A 15,878-nucleotide genomic window follows, 5' to 3' on the forward strand; every position below is an offset into this window, starting at 1 on the left:
TATTTTGGATAATATAATTATTTTATTTATTTATGATTTATAAACTTCAAAAGGAATTAGCCAATAATTTCAGCTTGATTTGTTGTGTTTAATGAATCGAATTTAACAAAAAAAAATATCATCAATTTCGATTCAGTTATAAAATTATTAAGCTAAAAATTAATAATAAATAAACTTGGAAAACAAAGATTGTACCTTATCTAATCCATGAAACAATTTAAAAAACAAATACAAAATCACTATCATGACCTTTTACAATCCTTGAACAAGAACTCATGATTGTATCGAGTCGAAATAATCAGCTATTCTCGTTTTGTGCGGTTCGGTAACGAGTCAACTTCATTTGTGGGTCCAGACGAGTTTATGCTAGCCTTTGCATCTGCAAGAAACTTGGGATCTGGCTCGTGTTTGTCCGAAGGCTCTTTCATGGCCATGTAAATGTACCACGCTATAACCGCGTTGACAGAGACGACAGCGAGAACCCCACTCCACAGTGTCGTCGACTCGGGAGACAAACCAGTTGTACCTTCAAACCAGATAATCACACGCAAAACAATGATCAGTTTCGATTGCATGTCAAAGCAACTGCTAAAACAGAGTTGAAAATTACTTAAACAACCGTTTTGACAATTTGAATAGCTAAGAAAACGTAAAGAAGGTATATACGAAGTTGGGAAACGGAAGCTTACCAGGGAATAAGTTGAGGTTAAAGCCATATAGAATAGCAATAGGAGCTACACACATGAATATCGATGTAACGAAAAACTTGTTTACGACCCCCGTCATAGCTTTTCTCCAACCTATAAATCAAGAAAGAGTGCAAAACCAATTTAAGTATGCAAAATCAGAAGCTCAACATTGATATGTATGTATTACAAGGAATACGTAGCAAGTCAAAGACAGGATGAACAATCAAAAGCAGATACAAATCTCACTGCAAGAAATGCACAAGTCACTTTCTCAGAGGAAATTTCACAAACAGATGGTGTGCAATTCAATTATCTCCATACAAAATCAAATTTCATCAAAGACCCAATTTTTTTGTTCTCATTGAATCATATTTCCAGAAACATCAAAACTGATACTACATTGATGATCTTGCCATTCTAGATCATAAACAAGCTCACTTCAAATTGAATCGAAATTAGGAGTTTTCGTTCTTCTTCTTCTAAAAGACTGAGCTAAAATTCAAGAATCTTGAAGGGGTATACTAATTCCAGATTTCAGACAAACTGGGTATTATTATAAGATAGAATTCTGTTGGGATTTTCAAAGTGATCGGTCTAAAATCGAAATCTTGAAGAAGAAATTAAAAGGTCTTTTTTTTTATTTAATTTTATTTTCTGGAGTGGAGTAGTGGGGGGGTTGCGTGTATTTTATTTACCTTTAATAATTAAAAGATTTTGATATTTATTTATATTTATTCCGAGAGGCGATGAAATTTCTTAACCCCCGTTTATTCACTTCATCTTCCAAAACCCCGTTTTCTCTCTCCTTAAACCCATTCAAATTCTCGCCGCTCTCTCTCTCCACTCCGCCCACTTTCAGCAGCCGTAATCCGAAGCGGGGGCCGTTGACTTTTCGTCGCTATTGTCATAGCTTCTGCTTCTCCAGAAGTGCTTCTGTCAGAGCAGCAATGCATACATCTCCGCCGTCAATTCAAGTGAAAGACCGTATTGATCTGACGGAAAAGGAGACGGAAATATTCGACCGTCTTCTTCAAGTTCTCCGCCACTTCACTCTCCAAACCCAGCTCCGCGTCGCTGGTGGCTGGGTTCGCGATAAGGTTTTTTTTTTTTTTTTTTTTTTTTTTTTTGTAATTGAAGGGTTGGATTAGTATTACTTTGTTAATTGCTGAAAAGGGTGGAAGAAATTTCATATTTTGAATTGATCATGCATACAAAAGATTGTGGTTTGATTTGTAAATTAAATAAAATAAAAATCGTTACTTGGTTAGAAATATATATATGAGTTTCTGTGATTTGATCAATATTTGTATCTATTTGATGAATGTTTACTCGGTGTTCTATTCTTTTTACTGCAGCTCTTGGGTAAAGAATGTTGCGATATTGATATCGCTCTTGACGATATGTTGGGAAGGGAATTCTGCGAAAAAGTGAACGAGTATTTGTCGTCTACCGGAGAAGAAACTCATGGAATCGGTGTTATACAGTGGTACTTTTACTCGAATCTCACCATTTAAGTATTTGAATTTTTGCACTACTTTGTTGCACAAGATTCGATTTTTAAGTGTTTGTTGCTTAATATTGTTTTCTTATGACGATGACTCAGCAATCCTGATCAGTCGAAGCATTTGGAAACAGCAAGAATGCGTCTTTTGGATGTATGGATTGACTTTGTCAACTTACGAGCTGAAGACTACAGTGAGAATAGTCGTATCCCAACTATGGTGCTTACTATGTATTATTACAAAAACTAGGCCAGACGGGCTTATTCCGTATTATCAAAGAACACTTTTTTTAAGTGCAAAATGTTTTCTTGCAGAGGTTTGGCACGCCTGAAGAGGATGCTTTTCGAAGGGATTTAACAATCAATAGGTTCTTGTCTTAACACTCGTCGTTTCCCGTGATCTTTATGTCTTTGTATTCGATGATTTTTATCTTTTTCCGTTAACAGCTTATTCTACAACATCAACACAAGTTCAGTTGAAGATTTTACAGAAAGAGGTAATACGAGTTTGAAGGTTTTAATATTTTCATTCGAATCGATTCCAACATGTTATTAGCTATGACGACTACCTTTTATTCCTCGTTAAATTAATCTTTCTTTTATCAACCGTCTATAGGCATTGCAGACTTGAAATCTGGGAAAATAGTGACTCCGCTACCTCCAAAGCAGACATTTTTAGACGACCCTCTTCGAGTTCTTCGAGCTATACGGTTTGGTAATCGACTAGCAACTTCTGTTTTTGTATATTTTGCTAAGGAAAAAAAAACACACACATTTATGTATTATATGAGATTCAATCTTATTTTATTAAATAAATAAATGTTAGGTGCGAGATTCGGATTCGTGTTAGACGAAGAATTGAAGATAGCTGCTGCAGACAACGATGTTAAAGCCGCTATTGCTGATAAAATTAGCAGAGAGCGTATTGGTCACGAGGTATGCTTTCGTATAGGGCTGAATCTTCAATTCTCTGTTTTCTTGATATATATTTAGTGTTTTTAACATTTGTTGTATTTATCTATACATTGATGCAGATTGATTTAATGGTATCTGGCAATGAACCCGTAAAGGCAATTACGTACATCTCTGAATTGCAGCTCTTTTGGGCTGTATTTAGTGTTCCGTCTGATATCGAACCTTCAACTCCAGAAGAATGTGATCGGTATTTTTTTTTAGTTTCGAATATAACTTTTGGTTAAGAATACCTCTCTGTTTATTATGGCTATTTTTTTTAATCTAATTATCGTATTTATTGCATCTGTGACTAGGCTTTGTGTTGCTTACATGGATTCCGCATCGAGACTTTTGCAGTTAGTAGAATCTTCCTCCTTCACTGTGAGTATTGAGTTCGTACATGCATGTTAACATTTGTGTCTTCAGATGAATGTAAGAACATTCAGAAATACGTATTTTCGCACAAATTTTAAGGTTCGTTTTTGGTTTTTAAAGGATGACCAGAAGAGGCTCTGTCTGTATGCGGCTTTGCTTCTACCCTTTAGAAATGCTGTTTACAAAGACAAAAAAGGGAAAAAGGTAACGATTTAGCGTACTTTATCCATTACTTAGATAAATGTGAAGAGTCTTCTCGTTTCGTTCTCGATCTGTTTTTGTAATGATTTTGGAATTTTTTTAACAGATTCCAGTCGTAAGCTACATTTTTCGAACTTCTCTCAAGTTGAAGGCTAGTGATGCAGATAACGTATGACATACAGCCCGTTTTTTTCTTTTTTTTTTAATTGATTAGAAAATATTTCAGATAAAAAAAATATCTTTTTGTGCAGGTAATTAGCATTCATCTTGCAGCAGAAAAACTTTTATCCTTGATTCCTTTAATCATAAAAGACGAGACTTTCGAAATTATTGAGGGTGATAAGCATAAAGAAACTATTGATGTTCCAGCTGCTTCGAAGCTCCGGATATTAACTGGTAAAAATTGTCACTCTATTCCTTCAAATTTAGTCTTAATATATATCTTTGAACGGTCGTTCTTTCATTTTTAGGGTTACTTCTTCGAGAAATCAAAGAATTTTGGCGCGCTGCACTTATGGTTTCTTTGCTCTTATACCCAAAAGATATTGTTTCGATTAAAAATTCATCAAGTGAAGAAACGGAATTTAACGGGAGAAAAGAATTATTTAACAGGGTGGAGAATGCAATTCTTGAAATGGGTACGCGCATTATCTTAATTCTTCACTATCTCGATCTCCAACAACACATTAACGAAATTAATCGAAACGGGATTTTTTTTTTATATTAGGGTTGGATAAAGTGTGGGATTTGAAACCACTAGTGAATGGCAGAGAAATCATGAGTATGTTGCACCTAAAATCTGGAGGGCCAATAGTGAAAGAATGGGTATTAATTAGTATTATATTTGAATTAAACTACTTAATTATGCAAATTTAATTCCTTTTTTATTTTAATTTTTTTGTCGCTCGTTTTTCTGCAGCAACAAAAACTGCTCGAATGGCAGCTTGCAAATCCGTCTGGTTCTGCGGAAGAATGCATCGATTGGATGAATCAAACTCAATCGAAACGAGCTAGGACAGAGTAAAACTTATAAACGAACTTTCTGGAATTCTTTCGGTTGCTTAAAGTCATTTTTTAGTATGTTGTTTTTTTTACGAGTTGGGGTTTTGAATTCGAATTATATAAATTATCCGACATTGTGTACAGAAATACATACGGCCCCAAACTATATTAGATTTGGAAATTAGAGCTAAGAGATGAGCAATGTGCCATATAATCTCTTTTGTTTCGTATTACATCGCATTATACTACTTAATGATCTTACGATTTACGAATTATTGCACGACATAATCTATTTATAAATTATCGTATCAACTTTCTCGATTCGATTATATCGCATTATAATACGACTTAGTTGCATTAATATTTATGATTTATCGCACTATATCGTATTATATCCGTATTACTATTTATGAATTTTACGATTCTTATTTTCGGAAACACGATTTTGCCGATTCCATTTACGATTTAACAACCACGTGTCCGTCAAATAAATACCCTAAAAAAATAAAAAATAAAATAAATAAATAAGCAAAAAAGCAAAATTAATAATAATTACAGAAGGGGGCATTGGACTCATCGTTTCCATCTCTCCCCTGTGTAAATTGAGAACCTTCCCTTTGTTCAAATTCTCAATTCTCTGCAAATTATTTCTCCTTGTACGGCGTCGTTTTCGCGTCGTCTTTTCCGATTACACAACCTATTTACGAAAAAGCCCATCACGAATTGCCCAATTTCTTTGTGATTTGATTCAATTCCCAAATTCAATTTTTATTTTTATTTTTTTTACCGATCATCGTCCCCAATTTCCGAATTTCAATTTCGCGATCACCAGAAACCCTAGATCAATCAAAAAATGGTGGCGAAGAACAAGAAATCCAAAAAGAGCAAAAAGGAACAAGACGATCTCGACAAGCTGAGCTGTTTACCAGACAGCATTCTCTCGTACATCCTCTCTTTCCTCGACACGAAATCCGCCATTAGAACTTCACTTCTCTCCAAGCGGTACAAACTCCTATGGACGCTAACTCCATCTCTCGATTTCGTGTTGTCCGAAACCGAAACCGTGTATCCCAATTCATACAACGACGTCGTTCCGCCCGAACACGCCAAAGATCCCAGCATCTTCTTCTTCCAGCTGTACGTCAACCGTGTACTCCGCCTCAGAGAGCACAGCAATCTGACGTCGTTTCGCCTCTCTCTGTACAAAGATGTTGGAATGGAGCTCCTCGTGAAATGTATGGATTACGCCGCCAAACACAAGGTGCAGGATTTTCGAATACGAGGTTATGTCAAGAACCAACCCGTCGTACTCCCCGAATTGTTGCTTACTTCGTCGTCGCTGACAAGTCTCCACCTCCACAATGCCACCCCGTATAGTATAAGGCTGCCAAAATCGGTTCTTTTGCCCAACTTGAAGTTCCTGCACCTCAAGAAATTCCAATTCTCCAGTAACAACTTCAACGGGGATTTATTCTCCGGGTGCCCGAATCTCGAATCTTTGGTCTTGAGCAGGTGCTCGATTAGACCGAGGGACGAAGTCAAGGTTTTGAATTTGAATTTCTCGAATCTCGTGAACTTGGTGATCAAGTGTTGGAGGAGTCCTTGGATATGTTTTAACGAGCATGCGATCAACGTGAATGCTCCGAAACTCGCGTTCTTTAAATACCAAGGTCATCTTGCTCGAGTGAATTTCAACGACAGTTTGCTGTTTTTGGAGAGAGCTTGTATCGAACTGTGCTACCCCACGGCTTGCACCATTGTAAATCTAAGTGAACGGAAACAAGAATTGGCGGAATGTTTTCTGTCCATGCTTCGTTATATGTGCAATGTCGAATTCCTCTCCCTCTCGATGAAGACAATCGAGGTCTTGTAAAAAAAATCCGTTCTTGATGTTTTTTTCAACAAAAGAAAACGATAATTAGGATCGTGGTATCTACTGATTCATATGTTTTTTTGGCTTATTTTTTCTATTTTAGGTTTTAAGTGCGCTTCCTGATTTACGAGAACGGTCGCATACAATTTTCTTGAATTTGAGGCTTATAAAATTCACAGCCGAGAATAAATATACAGAGAAGACTCTGAGTATCAAGACTGTTATGCAGTTACTCGAGAATGCTGCGACCGATGTTTTGATATCTGATGGCTCTAAGGTATTATTATTACGCTCGTCTTTCGGCTTTTTTTTTATATGCATTTATCGGACAAGTTTTGATAGTTCTTTCGTACGATTTTGATGCCTATTCAATTTTTATTTTTATTTTTTCAGAAAAAGAAGCCGTCGCCCGGGTATTCGAAGGTGAAAACTAATAAGAAGGATGATGCTAAACACATTGCTGTACCAGTTCATGTGATGTACTTCTTATTAGAAAACTCTCCGTCTGCGGAATTTCTGAGCGTCGAAATACCAAAGGTAATTGTTTTCTTATTCGATTTTGAAAATTCAGGAGAAACTGATTTTAATTTATCGACTAACACGAATGAAATTGTCCTTCTCTCTTTCAGATATCACCGAGCCAAGTCTGAGGAGCCAAAAACGTCGGATCGTGTATTATTGTGACTATCTTTCTACTTTTATTGGATTATTGTAATTCTGACTCGTTTGCAACTATTTTTCTTCGTTTCTTGGATATTCTACCGGTGTTGTTGAATCATCAATGTACATTATATATTGCTCTTAATAAACATTTGAAATGCGTGATTCGAAAGATGGAGCGTTTGAAAAAACATTATTATCGATCGATCGAGAGGGAACATCAAAATTTATTGCTTTACTATTTGATCAATTCACAGTTTCGATGAATATATAAGAGTTTGTAATAAGATTCATTATTGTATATAAGACCCTTTGACCATGACAATTCGTCTCCTTCGTCCGATCCAGCTAGTCAGCCACGGAGGATCTCCAGAAACAACTCTATAACCAGCGTTCGAATACAGCTTTCGAGCGCCGTAATCATCTTCGTAAGCTCTAAGTACAAGATAATCGAAACCCCATATCGTAGAGAGTGCGTCACAAGCTTTCAGCAACGCAGTCGCCACTTTTTGCCTCCTAAAAAAACCATCAACATTTCTCAAAATTATTGTTTCAAAAAAAAAAAAAAAAAAAAAAAAATCGGTAGAATCGAACGAACCTGAATTTGTTTAGAACGGAGATTCCGGAGACATAAAGATACTCTTGCGCCCCTGGAAGATGCCGAAGAACAGAATCTTCCCTCATAACTGTGACATCAACTACCCCTACAAGCTCTTGCTCTGTTTCTTCTAGAAGATCACTTCTTTGCTCTGCTACCAAACATGCATACCTGTAGGGGGGGTAGAATTGTAATTTCACATTCCATGTGTATGTTTTGTAGAGCTTATTGCATTTAATTTACCTGTCTGGAGGTGAGTTCCTTAGCTTGTAAAGTAGGCCTGCCAGCACTTCAGCCTATAATATAAATTGCATGAAACTAACAAATGATTAGAAAAAATTGTAATGAAAAGTGAAAATCAGTTCAAGAAAAGTGATCAATTTTTTAATTTTTTGTTACCTTGAAGAAATCGAAGAACATGTCATCGAACAAAAAAACGGGCTCGTGAAAAGCTTCGGCTTGAACATCGGCTACTCTCCTCATTTCATCTTCTTTCTCGGCCATTCTCCTCACTTGCCAGCTGGCGGCATCATCATCACCACTAAAGAGATAACCGAACTGCAGCTTCTTGTTTTGGAATATTCCGTCGTCCGATTCGATATTCCGATTAGGAGTTGTTGATGTCGAAGAAGTGCAGCAGTGCACAAGCCCTCTAGTGTTGTTGTTGTTGGTGTTCTTCAATCGTGTTCTCGATTGAATTGTGAATCCCACATCGGAATAAAATTGGATTCTTGGAACTTCAATAACTATGGATTTGCTGCAATGCAGATGAGCCATTTTCTCACCTTAACTTTTTCAAATGTATTTGTACATTAATTTTAATTTTATTTATAATTATATATATTAGTGAAGAGCTGGAAGTAGCAGTGTGACATTATGAATTAATGAATGCACATTGATTAAATACCTAAGTTTTTATTTTTCTTCCATCTGCCCTTGAGACATGTTGTTAAGGATAAGATTCTATTGGTTGTGGGCTTTGGGGTTTTTTTGTTTTGTGTTAATCTTACGTGGCAGCACATGGGTCTAACACGTGTCGTTCCTGAGAAATCACTCTGGTTAAATAGAAGTAAAATGAGAAAACGGAAAGTAAAGAAAGAATCATGGTCACGCCTCATGTATAGTCACATTACGGAGAAAAAAAAAATATTTGAATAATTAAAACCACCCATTTAACTATGTGTTTTCTTATTTATCTATTTTCATAGTGACAAATTCAACTTAGTCTTCTAGATTTTACGGAATGTTCTTTAATTTGTACTTGTTTTGTGCAAAAGTGCAGTATCTGATGCATCACAATCTGATATTTACAAGCAAAGAGACACATCTTATGATCAATTTGTTTCAAAATGTGGAGCTCGAATGAGGTAAAACGGGTACAAATTAGAAAATATTCCATAGAATCTAGAAGATTCCACTATATTTGACACTGCAATTGTCGAGATGTAAAAAGATTCATATTTGAGACATGGTCAAATTACGAAAAAAAACCCCTCTAGTTTGCGTAATTACAACCACCCCTATCAACTATAAATCTTCTTACACATCCACCCTCGCAGTGTCAAATTTAGTGAAATCTTCTAGATTGTATGAAATATTCTCAAGTTTGTACCCGTTTTATCCCATTCTAGTTCCACATTTGGAAGCAAAATGATTATAAGATGTGTTGTTTGCCTTGTATATATCAGATTGTAGTGCGTTAGAAAATGCATTTTTGCACAAAACGAGTACAAACTAGACAACATTCCACGGAATCTAGAAGATTATGTTGAATTTGACACGTGTAAGAAAATTCATAGTTGAGGGGATGATTGTAATTATCCAAACATGATGTGCTTTTTTTTCGTAATTTGACTATTCCTCAGGGGTTGGTTGTAATTTACCAAAATTTAACTTCTAAAGTACAGGGGTTAATAGTTAAAGTTCTTACAAGTCTAGGGACCAAAATATAATAACACAGAGCCGTTTTGCTTTCTCGTACGAGAACCTCCTAGACCTTTCCTTAAACTGTCGAAACTCGAGACTTCTCCAGAATGCACACTTTTGTCTATTTCTCACAAGTCCTTTTGTTTTATAAATCCTTTCTTTCTCCCCCAAAAAAAAAACTTGCAGAAAAAAACGATCATAAACTGCAACAGGCAACATACTAATTTTCATGGCAACTACGGCACAAATCCACTGCCCATTTCCCCAAACAGGGAACAAGACCCCTTTTCTGGGCCCTAAAACGATCAAGAAACCGCCGTTTATTACACTAAGTACGAGGAGGAGGAACGAGCAACAACACAAGAAACCCTTGAGAGTGGTGAGCGAGAAAGTGGTGGGGATCGATTTGGGGACCACCAACTCCGCCGTGGCGGCGATGGAAGGCGGGCAGCCCACCATCGTGACCAACGCCGAGGGGCAGCGGACGACGCCGTCGGTGGTGGCGTACACGAAGTCCGGCGACAGGCTCGTGGGGCAGGTCGCGAAGAGGCAGGCGGTGGTGAACCCGGAGAACACGTTCTTCTCGGTGAAGAGGTTTATTGGTAGGAAGATGAACGAGGTTGACGACGAATCGAAGCAGGTTTCATATAAAGTGGTGATGGATGAAAATGGGAATGTCAAGCTTCACTCCCCTGCTACTGCCAAATCGTTTGCTCCCGAGGAGATCTCTGCTCAGGTATATATATATATATATATATATATATATATATATATATATATGTGTGTGTGTGTGTGTGTGTGTGTGTGTGTGTGCTATTTCTTCTTCATATTGAGATGATTCAGTTTCTAGTGTAAGTTTTAGAGCAAAAGATGCAATCTTTGCTTGTAACAAGTTTCATCTTTTCGCTCGTGTTATTTTCGGTATAGTTGCTTAAATCTTGTTTATGTTGTGGTGCTAATTCTAAATTATATATATGTATGTGTGTGTGTGTGCGCTATTTCTTCTTCATATTGAGATGATTCAGTTTCTAGTGTAACTTTTTAGAGCAAAAGATGCAATCTTTGATAAATTTCGTGTTTTCGGTCGTGTTATTTTCGGTATAGCTGCTTAGATATTGTTCGTGTTATGCTGCTAATTCTAAATTATATATATAGATGTGTGTGTGTGTGTGTGTGTGTGTGTGTGTGTGTCTGTTTGTCTGTGTGCTATTTCTTCTACATATTGAGATGATTCAGTTTCTAGCGTAAGTTTTGGAGCAAAAGATGCAATCTTTGCTTGTAATAAATTTCATGTTTTCGCTCGTGTTATTTTCGATATAGTTGCTTAAATCTTGTTCTATGGTGCTAACTCTAAATTATAACGGCTAGTGCACATTCAAATTTTGTGAGGTTGAATCACAGAGGGGTTTATTTTCTTGCAGCTGTAATTTATGCAAGTTCTCGAATTTCACCGGTTTTACGTAAATCTTAATACACAATAGGAACGAAAGGGTTTATGTGGTTTCGTCCCCTTCTCCGAAGATGATGATATTTTAATGTGTTAGTGCGCAGCAAAATATAAAATGTTTCGTAGTACTTTGGATCTGCTGCTCGATTTTAGTTTTGACGCAGAGTGTCGTTTTATTACTTGCAGGTTTTAAGGAAGCTTGTGGATGACGCGTCGAAGTTTTTGAACGATAAGGTGAGTAAAGCAGTTGTTACTGTACCGGCCTATTTCAATGACTCCCAAAGAACCGCAACGAAAGACGCTGGTCGTATAGCTGGATTGGACGTTCTCCGTATTATTAACGAACCCACTGCCGCTTCTTTAGCTTACGGTTTCGAGAAAAAAAATAACGAAACCATTCTCGTTTTTGACCTAGGAGGTGGTACATTTGATGTTTCAGGTAAAATAAAAATAAAATAAAAAAAGATTAATAATAATACGTCGGCGCTTGTCGAAAACACTCGGTAAATTTGTCTATTTGTATGCAGTTCTTGAAGTTGGAGACGGAGTTTTCGAGGTTCTTTCCACCTCAGGGGACACACATTTAGGTGGTGATGATTTCGACAAGGTACGAAAATATACACAAATTATTTCTTCGTTTCGAGAATATATTATCGGTGACGATTTCATGTTTGACTTTTTTCATGAAACAGAGGATTGTTGACTGGCTTGCCGGTAGCTTCCGGAAGGACGAAGGTATTGACCTTCTCAAAGACAAGCAAGCTCTCCAACGTCTCACCGAAACTGCTGAGAAGGCGAAGATCGAGTTGTCTTCATTAACTCAAACTAATATAAGGTACTTACGTACATTATTATTATTTTGCTTATTACTAAATTTCAAATGTAGTCGAGTAATCCTATTTTGGAATCGTTTATCGAGAACTATTGTTGTTATTTTTGCAGCTTGCCCTTTATCACTGCTACTGCCGATGGTCCGAAACATATAGACACGACAATAACACGTGCGAAATTTGAGGATTTGTGCTCCGACTTACTCGACAGGTACACAAAATCGAGACATTTGTTCGATTTTTATATTTAAATTTCTCCTAATGTTAAAATGGTAGCATTAATATTTACAGGCTCAAAACTCCAGTTGAAAATGCGTTGAGAGATGCTAATCTTTCGATCAAGGAAATTGATGAAGTAATTCTAGTTGGGGGGTCCACTCGAATCCCTGCTGTACAAGGTCTTGTAAGAAAAATGACCGGTAAAGAACCGAACGTAACTGTCAATCCAGACGAGGTTGTTGCACTCGGAGCGGCTGTTCAGGTATGTATAAAAATCTTTAAAAAATTGTCTTGATCATCATTTCATCTATGCACCATTGATAAAATCGAGAGTTTTTTCTTTTTTTTTGTTTAAGGCTGGTGTTTTAGCAGGTGATGTCAGCGATATCGTGCTATTGGATGTGACGCCATTATCGCTCGGTTTGGAAACTTTGGGCGGGGTAATGACGAAGATAATACCGAGAAATACGACTCTACCGACTTCTAAATCGGAGGTTTTTTCAACTGCGGCCGATGGGCAAACGAGCGTTGATATAAATGTTTTGCAAGGTGAACGAGAATTTGTGAAAGACAATAAATCGCTCGGAAGCTTCCGTTTGGACGGAATACCACCTGCCCCACGTGGGGTCCCGCAAATCGAAGTGAAATTCGACATAGATGCAAACGGGATTCTCTCCGTAACAGCTGTCGACAAAGGAACTGGGAAAAAACAGGATATCACTATAACCGGTGCCAGCACACTGCCTAAAGACGAGGTAAATTTCAAGAAAATCGATTTTTTTTTTTTTTTTTTTTTTTTGCGTTGCTCGTTCTTTGAAGCTCGAATTGACTTTGGATCAAAATGGTTTTTTTTTTTTTTTGAACAGGTGGATAAGATGGTGAAAGATGCGGAAAGATACGCAAAGGAAGACAAGGAGAAGAGAGAAGCGATCGACACGAAGAATCAAGCGGAGTCGGTTTTGTATCAGACTGAAAAACAATTGAAAGAATTGGGAGACAAAGTCCCTAGTGATGTAAAAGAGAGGGTGGAGAGTAAATTGAAGGATCTTAAAGATTCCCTCGCCGGTGGGTCCACTCGAGCAATCAAGGACGCCACGTCAGCACTCAATCAAGAAGTGATGCAATTAGGACAATCTTTGTACAGTCAGCCTGGTGGTGCCGCGGCCGCCTCAGAAGGATCTACTTCTTCTTCTAGTGCTAAATCATCGGACGGAAATGGAGACGTTATCGATGCCGATTTCACCGAAAGCAGCTGAGAAAATATGTATCTACGCGCGTGTATATTTGTATAACATCAAAGTAAATAATGTGTATGTATGTGTATGTGATCTTTGCTTTTGCTGATTATGCTAAAGATGACATCTTTGTACTCGGTTTCTAGGGAAACAGCGTGGAATACTAGATTTATCGAGTTCTTGATCAATTTAAAGGAAACCGAAAACGGTAGCGCGTACGAGTAGATCTTTCGTTCCGATTTTTAAAGCAAAACCGAATGTAAACATTAATTAATTACAACCTAAATAATTTCCTAACAGCCTTTAGGAACTTACCTTTCTTCTTCACATTTCTACTTTGATCAGTGAATTCAGTGCCACGTGGACCATCATCCTCTGCATCAGCCAAATCACACTTATGGTGGATCCTCGAGTAGCCTTCCGACACCGAAGCCGACCTTTTCATCGAAAACGACCTCTTCACCGCCGTCTGAAAAGACGAGCTTTCTTGCTCAGCAGCCGCCGCCTTCCGATCACCACATTTCCGGTGGAGGATGATCCCGAAAACCTCTCCAGTGCCGCCACCTTCTTCTTCATCGTCGTCATTCTCGGGAATCGAAGCGTGCACGGTAATCGTTTTCTTCTGATCGGCATTTGAGATGGATTTGAATCTGGAGCTGTTGCTGGAGAAGTTGGGTGCGGATCTCGATGTGGGATGGTACTGCGAAAACGAGAGATCGGCGAAATCGATGGATTTGGATCTCGACGAGTTGGGTTTGTTTTGAATTTTGGAGTAGCCGCCGTTGTTCATTTTGGTTCTCGAAAACGGGGCGCAGAGCTTGTCGAGGTGGGGAAGAAGGAGAGAAGGGAATTCTTGAAAGAGGGAGGGAGAAGTTGAGTCAACGATGATGAAAGAAGTTGTGATTCCCAGATTTGGAGGGAAAGACATTGTTCACTGTTAGTTAGCTTAAAAGTTGCTTCTGCGGTGATGCACGTTTTATAATGTCGTCAGATTCTTTTTGGCTACTTGATGAGGTTGTGATTATTGTGTAAAGTTTTAATTATTAATTAATTAATTGAGGGATAATGTTTTTATTTTATTTTTTATAAATGTAATGTGGAAATTCGCAGGTGCAAACAACAACAAATTAAAGGGGATGGTGATGCTTACTGCTTTAGTGTGGATATCGGAACGGAATTTATTGTATTGAATTTTGCCGATTTAAATATGAAAATCCCTAATTTTGGAAAAATTGGAATTGAAATAACTATGTTTGAAATTGGATAGTTTATATTTGATTAAATAACTATTCAATAAACACACATACACATGTGTATGTGTAGATCTACATTTCAAATTCAGGCCTAATAGCATGTAATAATAAATAGATTGAAAATATGAATTTGGTAAAGAATAATTGGTGATAATAATAATAGAGTAATGGGACAGTGTAGGAGGCATGTGCGGTGTTTTCTTGGATGGGATTCCTTTTTCTTGGAGAGAGCTATCTTCTATATGTTTGGTTTGGTTTGGTTTGGTACCAAACAATTAATGTTACTACAAGATGTGACCTCTAAGCTTAAACAACCCCCCCCCCCCCCCCCCCCACACTCTCTCTCTCTCTCTCTCTCTCTCTCTCTCTCTCTACATCTCTCTAGATCTCTCTCTATAATTTAATTACCATGGATGCATCAACATCCACATGGGTTACCACGCACTCACTATCCTGTACTATTGTTCTTTTGCTATATGCACAGAATCTTTACTCGCTTCACCTTCACTTTCTACTTCATTTTTTCATATTTGTCTCTGCAAAAATCAAATCAACAGTTACAAAATTAAAGTTGACGTAAATCAATTTATTACAGTGTATCTAGCTGATGTATATGTATATGTGTATGATCCGAGCGTGTGATTCAGTGACTCAGTCTGATTCCTAAAAAGATAATTAGCATGAGCTGTCCATGTTGTTTTTTATTGCATTATTATTATTATTATTATTATTATTATTATTTGTTCTGTTTGTCACCTTCAATACTTACACTTCACCGAAATGACAGCACAATGTGTGTGTTACTCTGTATCTAATTTGTTATCCCACTTCCCATGTAATACAACTGTATGTACGCTCTGTAATAATTTATACAGTAAATTACGGGAAAAAAAAAATCCTCATGTTTGAGTAATTACAATCACTCTCAATTATGAATCTTCTTATACGCTCAAAAATACAGTTTTTTATACACCTCAATCTAATATTTACAAGCCAATATACGCATTTTATGATCATCTTGTTCCAAAATATGGAGCACGAATGAGGTAAAACGGTACAAATTAGGGAATATTCAACATAATCTAGAAGATTCCACTAAATTTGACATCACTGGG

At 37.3% G+C, this 15,878-nt stretch overlaps 5 protein-coding genes across 5 annotated transcripts; 3 read left to right on the forward strand and 2 right to left on the reverse strand.

Annotated features, from left to right (window-relative positions):
• Nucleotides 1-131: 131 nt before the first annotated feature.
• Nucleotides 132-1,256, reverse strand: LOC105974242 (uncharacterized). The gene is made up of 3 exons (XM_012999311.2): nucleotides 1,128-1,256; nucleotides 690-800; nucleotides 132-526 (listed from the first exon to the last, which is right to left on the reverse strand). Exons 2-3 carry the CDS (start codon nucleotides 784-786, stop codon nucleotides 303-305), a joined length of 321 nt encoding a protein of 106 aa, XP_012854765.2. The 5' UTR covers nucleotides 787-800; nucleotides 1,128-1,256; the 3' UTR covers nucleotides 132-302.
• A 99-nt stretch (nucleotides 1,257-1,355) lies between these two features.
• LOC105974342 (Polynucleotide adenylyltransferase family protein) lies at nucleotides 1,356-4,990 on the forward strand. Its single transcript, XM_012999422.2, has 15 exons — nucleotides 1,356-1,786; nucleotides 2,045-2,175; nucleotides 2,293-2,410; nucleotides 2,506-2,558; nucleotides 2,638-2,687; nucleotides 2,807-2,905; nucleotides 3,017-3,126; nucleotides 3,225-3,352; nucleotides 3,459-3,525; nucleotides 3,640-3,723; nucleotides 3,827-3,889; nucleotides 3,972-4,116; nucleotides 4,191-4,358; nucleotides 4,448-4,545; nucleotides 4,640-4,990. The coding sequence occupies exons 1-15, from the start codon at nucleotides 1,436-1,438 to the stop codon at nucleotides 4,742-4,744; spliced, it is 1,770 nt and encodes a 589-aa protein (XP_012854876.2). The 5' UTR covers nucleotides 1,356-1,435; the 3' UTR covers nucleotides 4,745-4,990.
• Nucleotides 4,991-5,272: 282 nt separating this feature from the next.
• LOC105974340 (F-box/LRR-repeat protein At4g14103-like) lies at nucleotides 5,273-7,427 on the forward strand. The gene is made up of 4 exons (XM_012999420.2): nucleotides 5,273-6,586; nucleotides 6,699-6,872; nucleotides 6,989-7,132; nucleotides 7,225-7,427. Exons 1-4 carry the CDS (start codon nucleotides 5,576-5,578, stop codon nucleotides 7,243-7,245), a joined length of 1,350 nt encoding a protein of 449 aa, XP_012854874.2. The 5' UTR covers nucleotides 5,273-5,575; the 3' UTR covers nucleotides 7,246-7,427.
• Nucleotides 7,428-7,462: 35 nt separating this feature from the next.
• On the reverse strand, nucleotides 7,463-8,762 carry LOC105974341 (Acyl-CoA N-acyltransferases (NAT) superfamily protein). The gene is made up of 4 exons (XM_012999421.2): nucleotides 8,253-8,762; nucleotides 8,097-8,149; nucleotides 7,854-8,024; nucleotides 7,463-7,771 (listed from the first exon to the last, which is right to left on the reverse strand). Exons 1-4 carry the CDS (start codon nucleotides 8,628-8,630, stop codon nucleotides 7,549-7,551), a joined length of 825 nt encoding a protein of 274 aa, XP_012854875.2. The 5' UTR covers nucleotides 8,631-8,762; the 3' UTR covers nucleotides 7,463-7,548.
• A 1,112-nt stretch (nucleotides 8,763-9,874) lies between these two features.
• LOC105974420 (stromal 70 kDa heat shock-related protein, chloroplastic) lies at nucleotides 9,875-13,728 on the forward strand. Its single transcript, XM_012999520.2, has 8 exons — nucleotides 9,875-10,515; nucleotides 11,413-11,665; nucleotides 11,754-11,833; nucleotides 11,919-12,061; nucleotides 12,169-12,267; nucleotides 12,348-12,537; nucleotides 12,632-13,030; nucleotides 13,142-13,728. Exons 1-8 carry the CDS (start codon nucleotides 10,009-10,011, stop codon nucleotides 13,529-13,531), a joined length of 2,061 nt encoding a protein of 686 aa, XP_012854974.2. The 5' UTR covers nucleotides 9,875-10,008; the 3' UTR covers nucleotides 13,532-13,728.
• The last annotated feature ends 2,150 nt before the right edge of the window (nucleotides 13,729-15,878 follow it).

Source organism: Erythranthe guttata, chromosome 3 (genome assembly GCF_056151865.1).
Source record: "Erythranthe guttata isolate IM_541 chromosome 3, IM_541, whole genome shotgun sequence".
NCBI lineage: Eukaryota > Viridiplantae > Streptophyta > Magnoliopsida > Lamiales > Phrymaceae > Erythranthe > Erythranthe guttata.

What these genes read in the sequence shown, in the direction of transcription:
- LOC105974341 (XM_012999421.2), bottom strand. Translation starts at nt 8,630, where the DNA reads ATGGCTCATCTGCATTGCAGCAAATCCATAGTTATTGAAGTTCCAAGA. An exon ending in AGGAACTCACCTCCAGACAG is followed by an intron (nt 8,025 to 8,096) that starts GTAAATTAAATG and finishes CCCCCCCTACAG; the next exon opens with GTATGCATGTTTGGTAGCAG. An exon ending in TCCGTTCTAAACAAATTCAG is followed by an intron (nt 7,772 to 7,853) that starts GTTCGTTCGATT and finishes TGGTTTTTTTAG; the next exon opens with GAGGCAAAAAGTGGCGACTG.
- LOC105974342 (XM_012999422.2), top strand. Translation starts at nt 1,436, where the DNA reads ATGAAATTTCTTAACCCCCGTTTATTCACTTCATCTTCCAAAACCCCG. An exon ending in TGAAGATTTTACAGAAAGAG is followed by an intron (nt 2,688 to 2,806) that starts GTAATACGAGTT and finishes AACCGTCTATAG; the next exon opens with GCATTGCAGACTTGAAATCT. An exon ending in GAATGCAATTCTTGAAATGG is followed by an intron (nt 4,359 to 4,447) that starts GTACGCGCATTA and finishes TTTTTATATTAG; the next exon opens with GGTTGGATAAAGTGTGGGAT.
- LOC105974242 (XM_012999311.2), bottom strand. Translation starts at nt 786, where the DNA reads ATGACGGGGGTCGTAAACAAGTTTTTCGTTACATCGATATTCATGTGT. An exon ending in TAACCTCAACTTATTCCCTG is followed by an intron (nt 527 to 689) that starts GTAAGCTTCCGT and finishes TCTGGTTTGAAG; the next exon opens with GTACAACTGGTTTGTCTCCC.
- LOC105974340 (XM_012999420.2), top strand. Translation starts at nt 5,576, where the DNA reads ATGGTGGCGAAGAACAAGAAATCCAAAAAGAGCAAAAAGGAACAAGAC. An exon ending in TCTCGATGAAGACAATCGAG is followed by an intron (nt 6,587 to 6,698) that starts GTCTTGTAAAAA and finishes TTTCTATTTTAG; the next exon opens with GTTTTAAGTGCGCTTCCTGA. An exon ending in TGAGCGTCGAAATACCAAAG is followed by an intron (nt 7,133 to 7,224) that starts GTAATTGTTTTC and finishes TCTCTCTTTCAG; the next exon opens with ATATCACCGAGCCAAGTCTG.
- LOC105974420 (XM_012999520.2), top strand. Translation starts at nt 10,009, where the DNA reads ATGGCAACTACGGCACAAATCCACTGCCCATTTCCCCAAACAGGGAAC. An exon ending in TTAACTCAAACTAATATAAG is followed by an intron (nt 12,062 to 12,168) that starts GTACTTACGTAC and finishes TTATTTTTGCAG; the next exon opens with CTTGCCCTTTATCACTGCTA. An exon ending in CACTCGGAGCGGCTGTTCAG is followed by an intron (nt 12,538 to 12,631) that starts GTATGTATAAAA and finishes TTTTTGTTTAAG; the next exon opens with GCTGGTGTTTTAGCAGGTGA.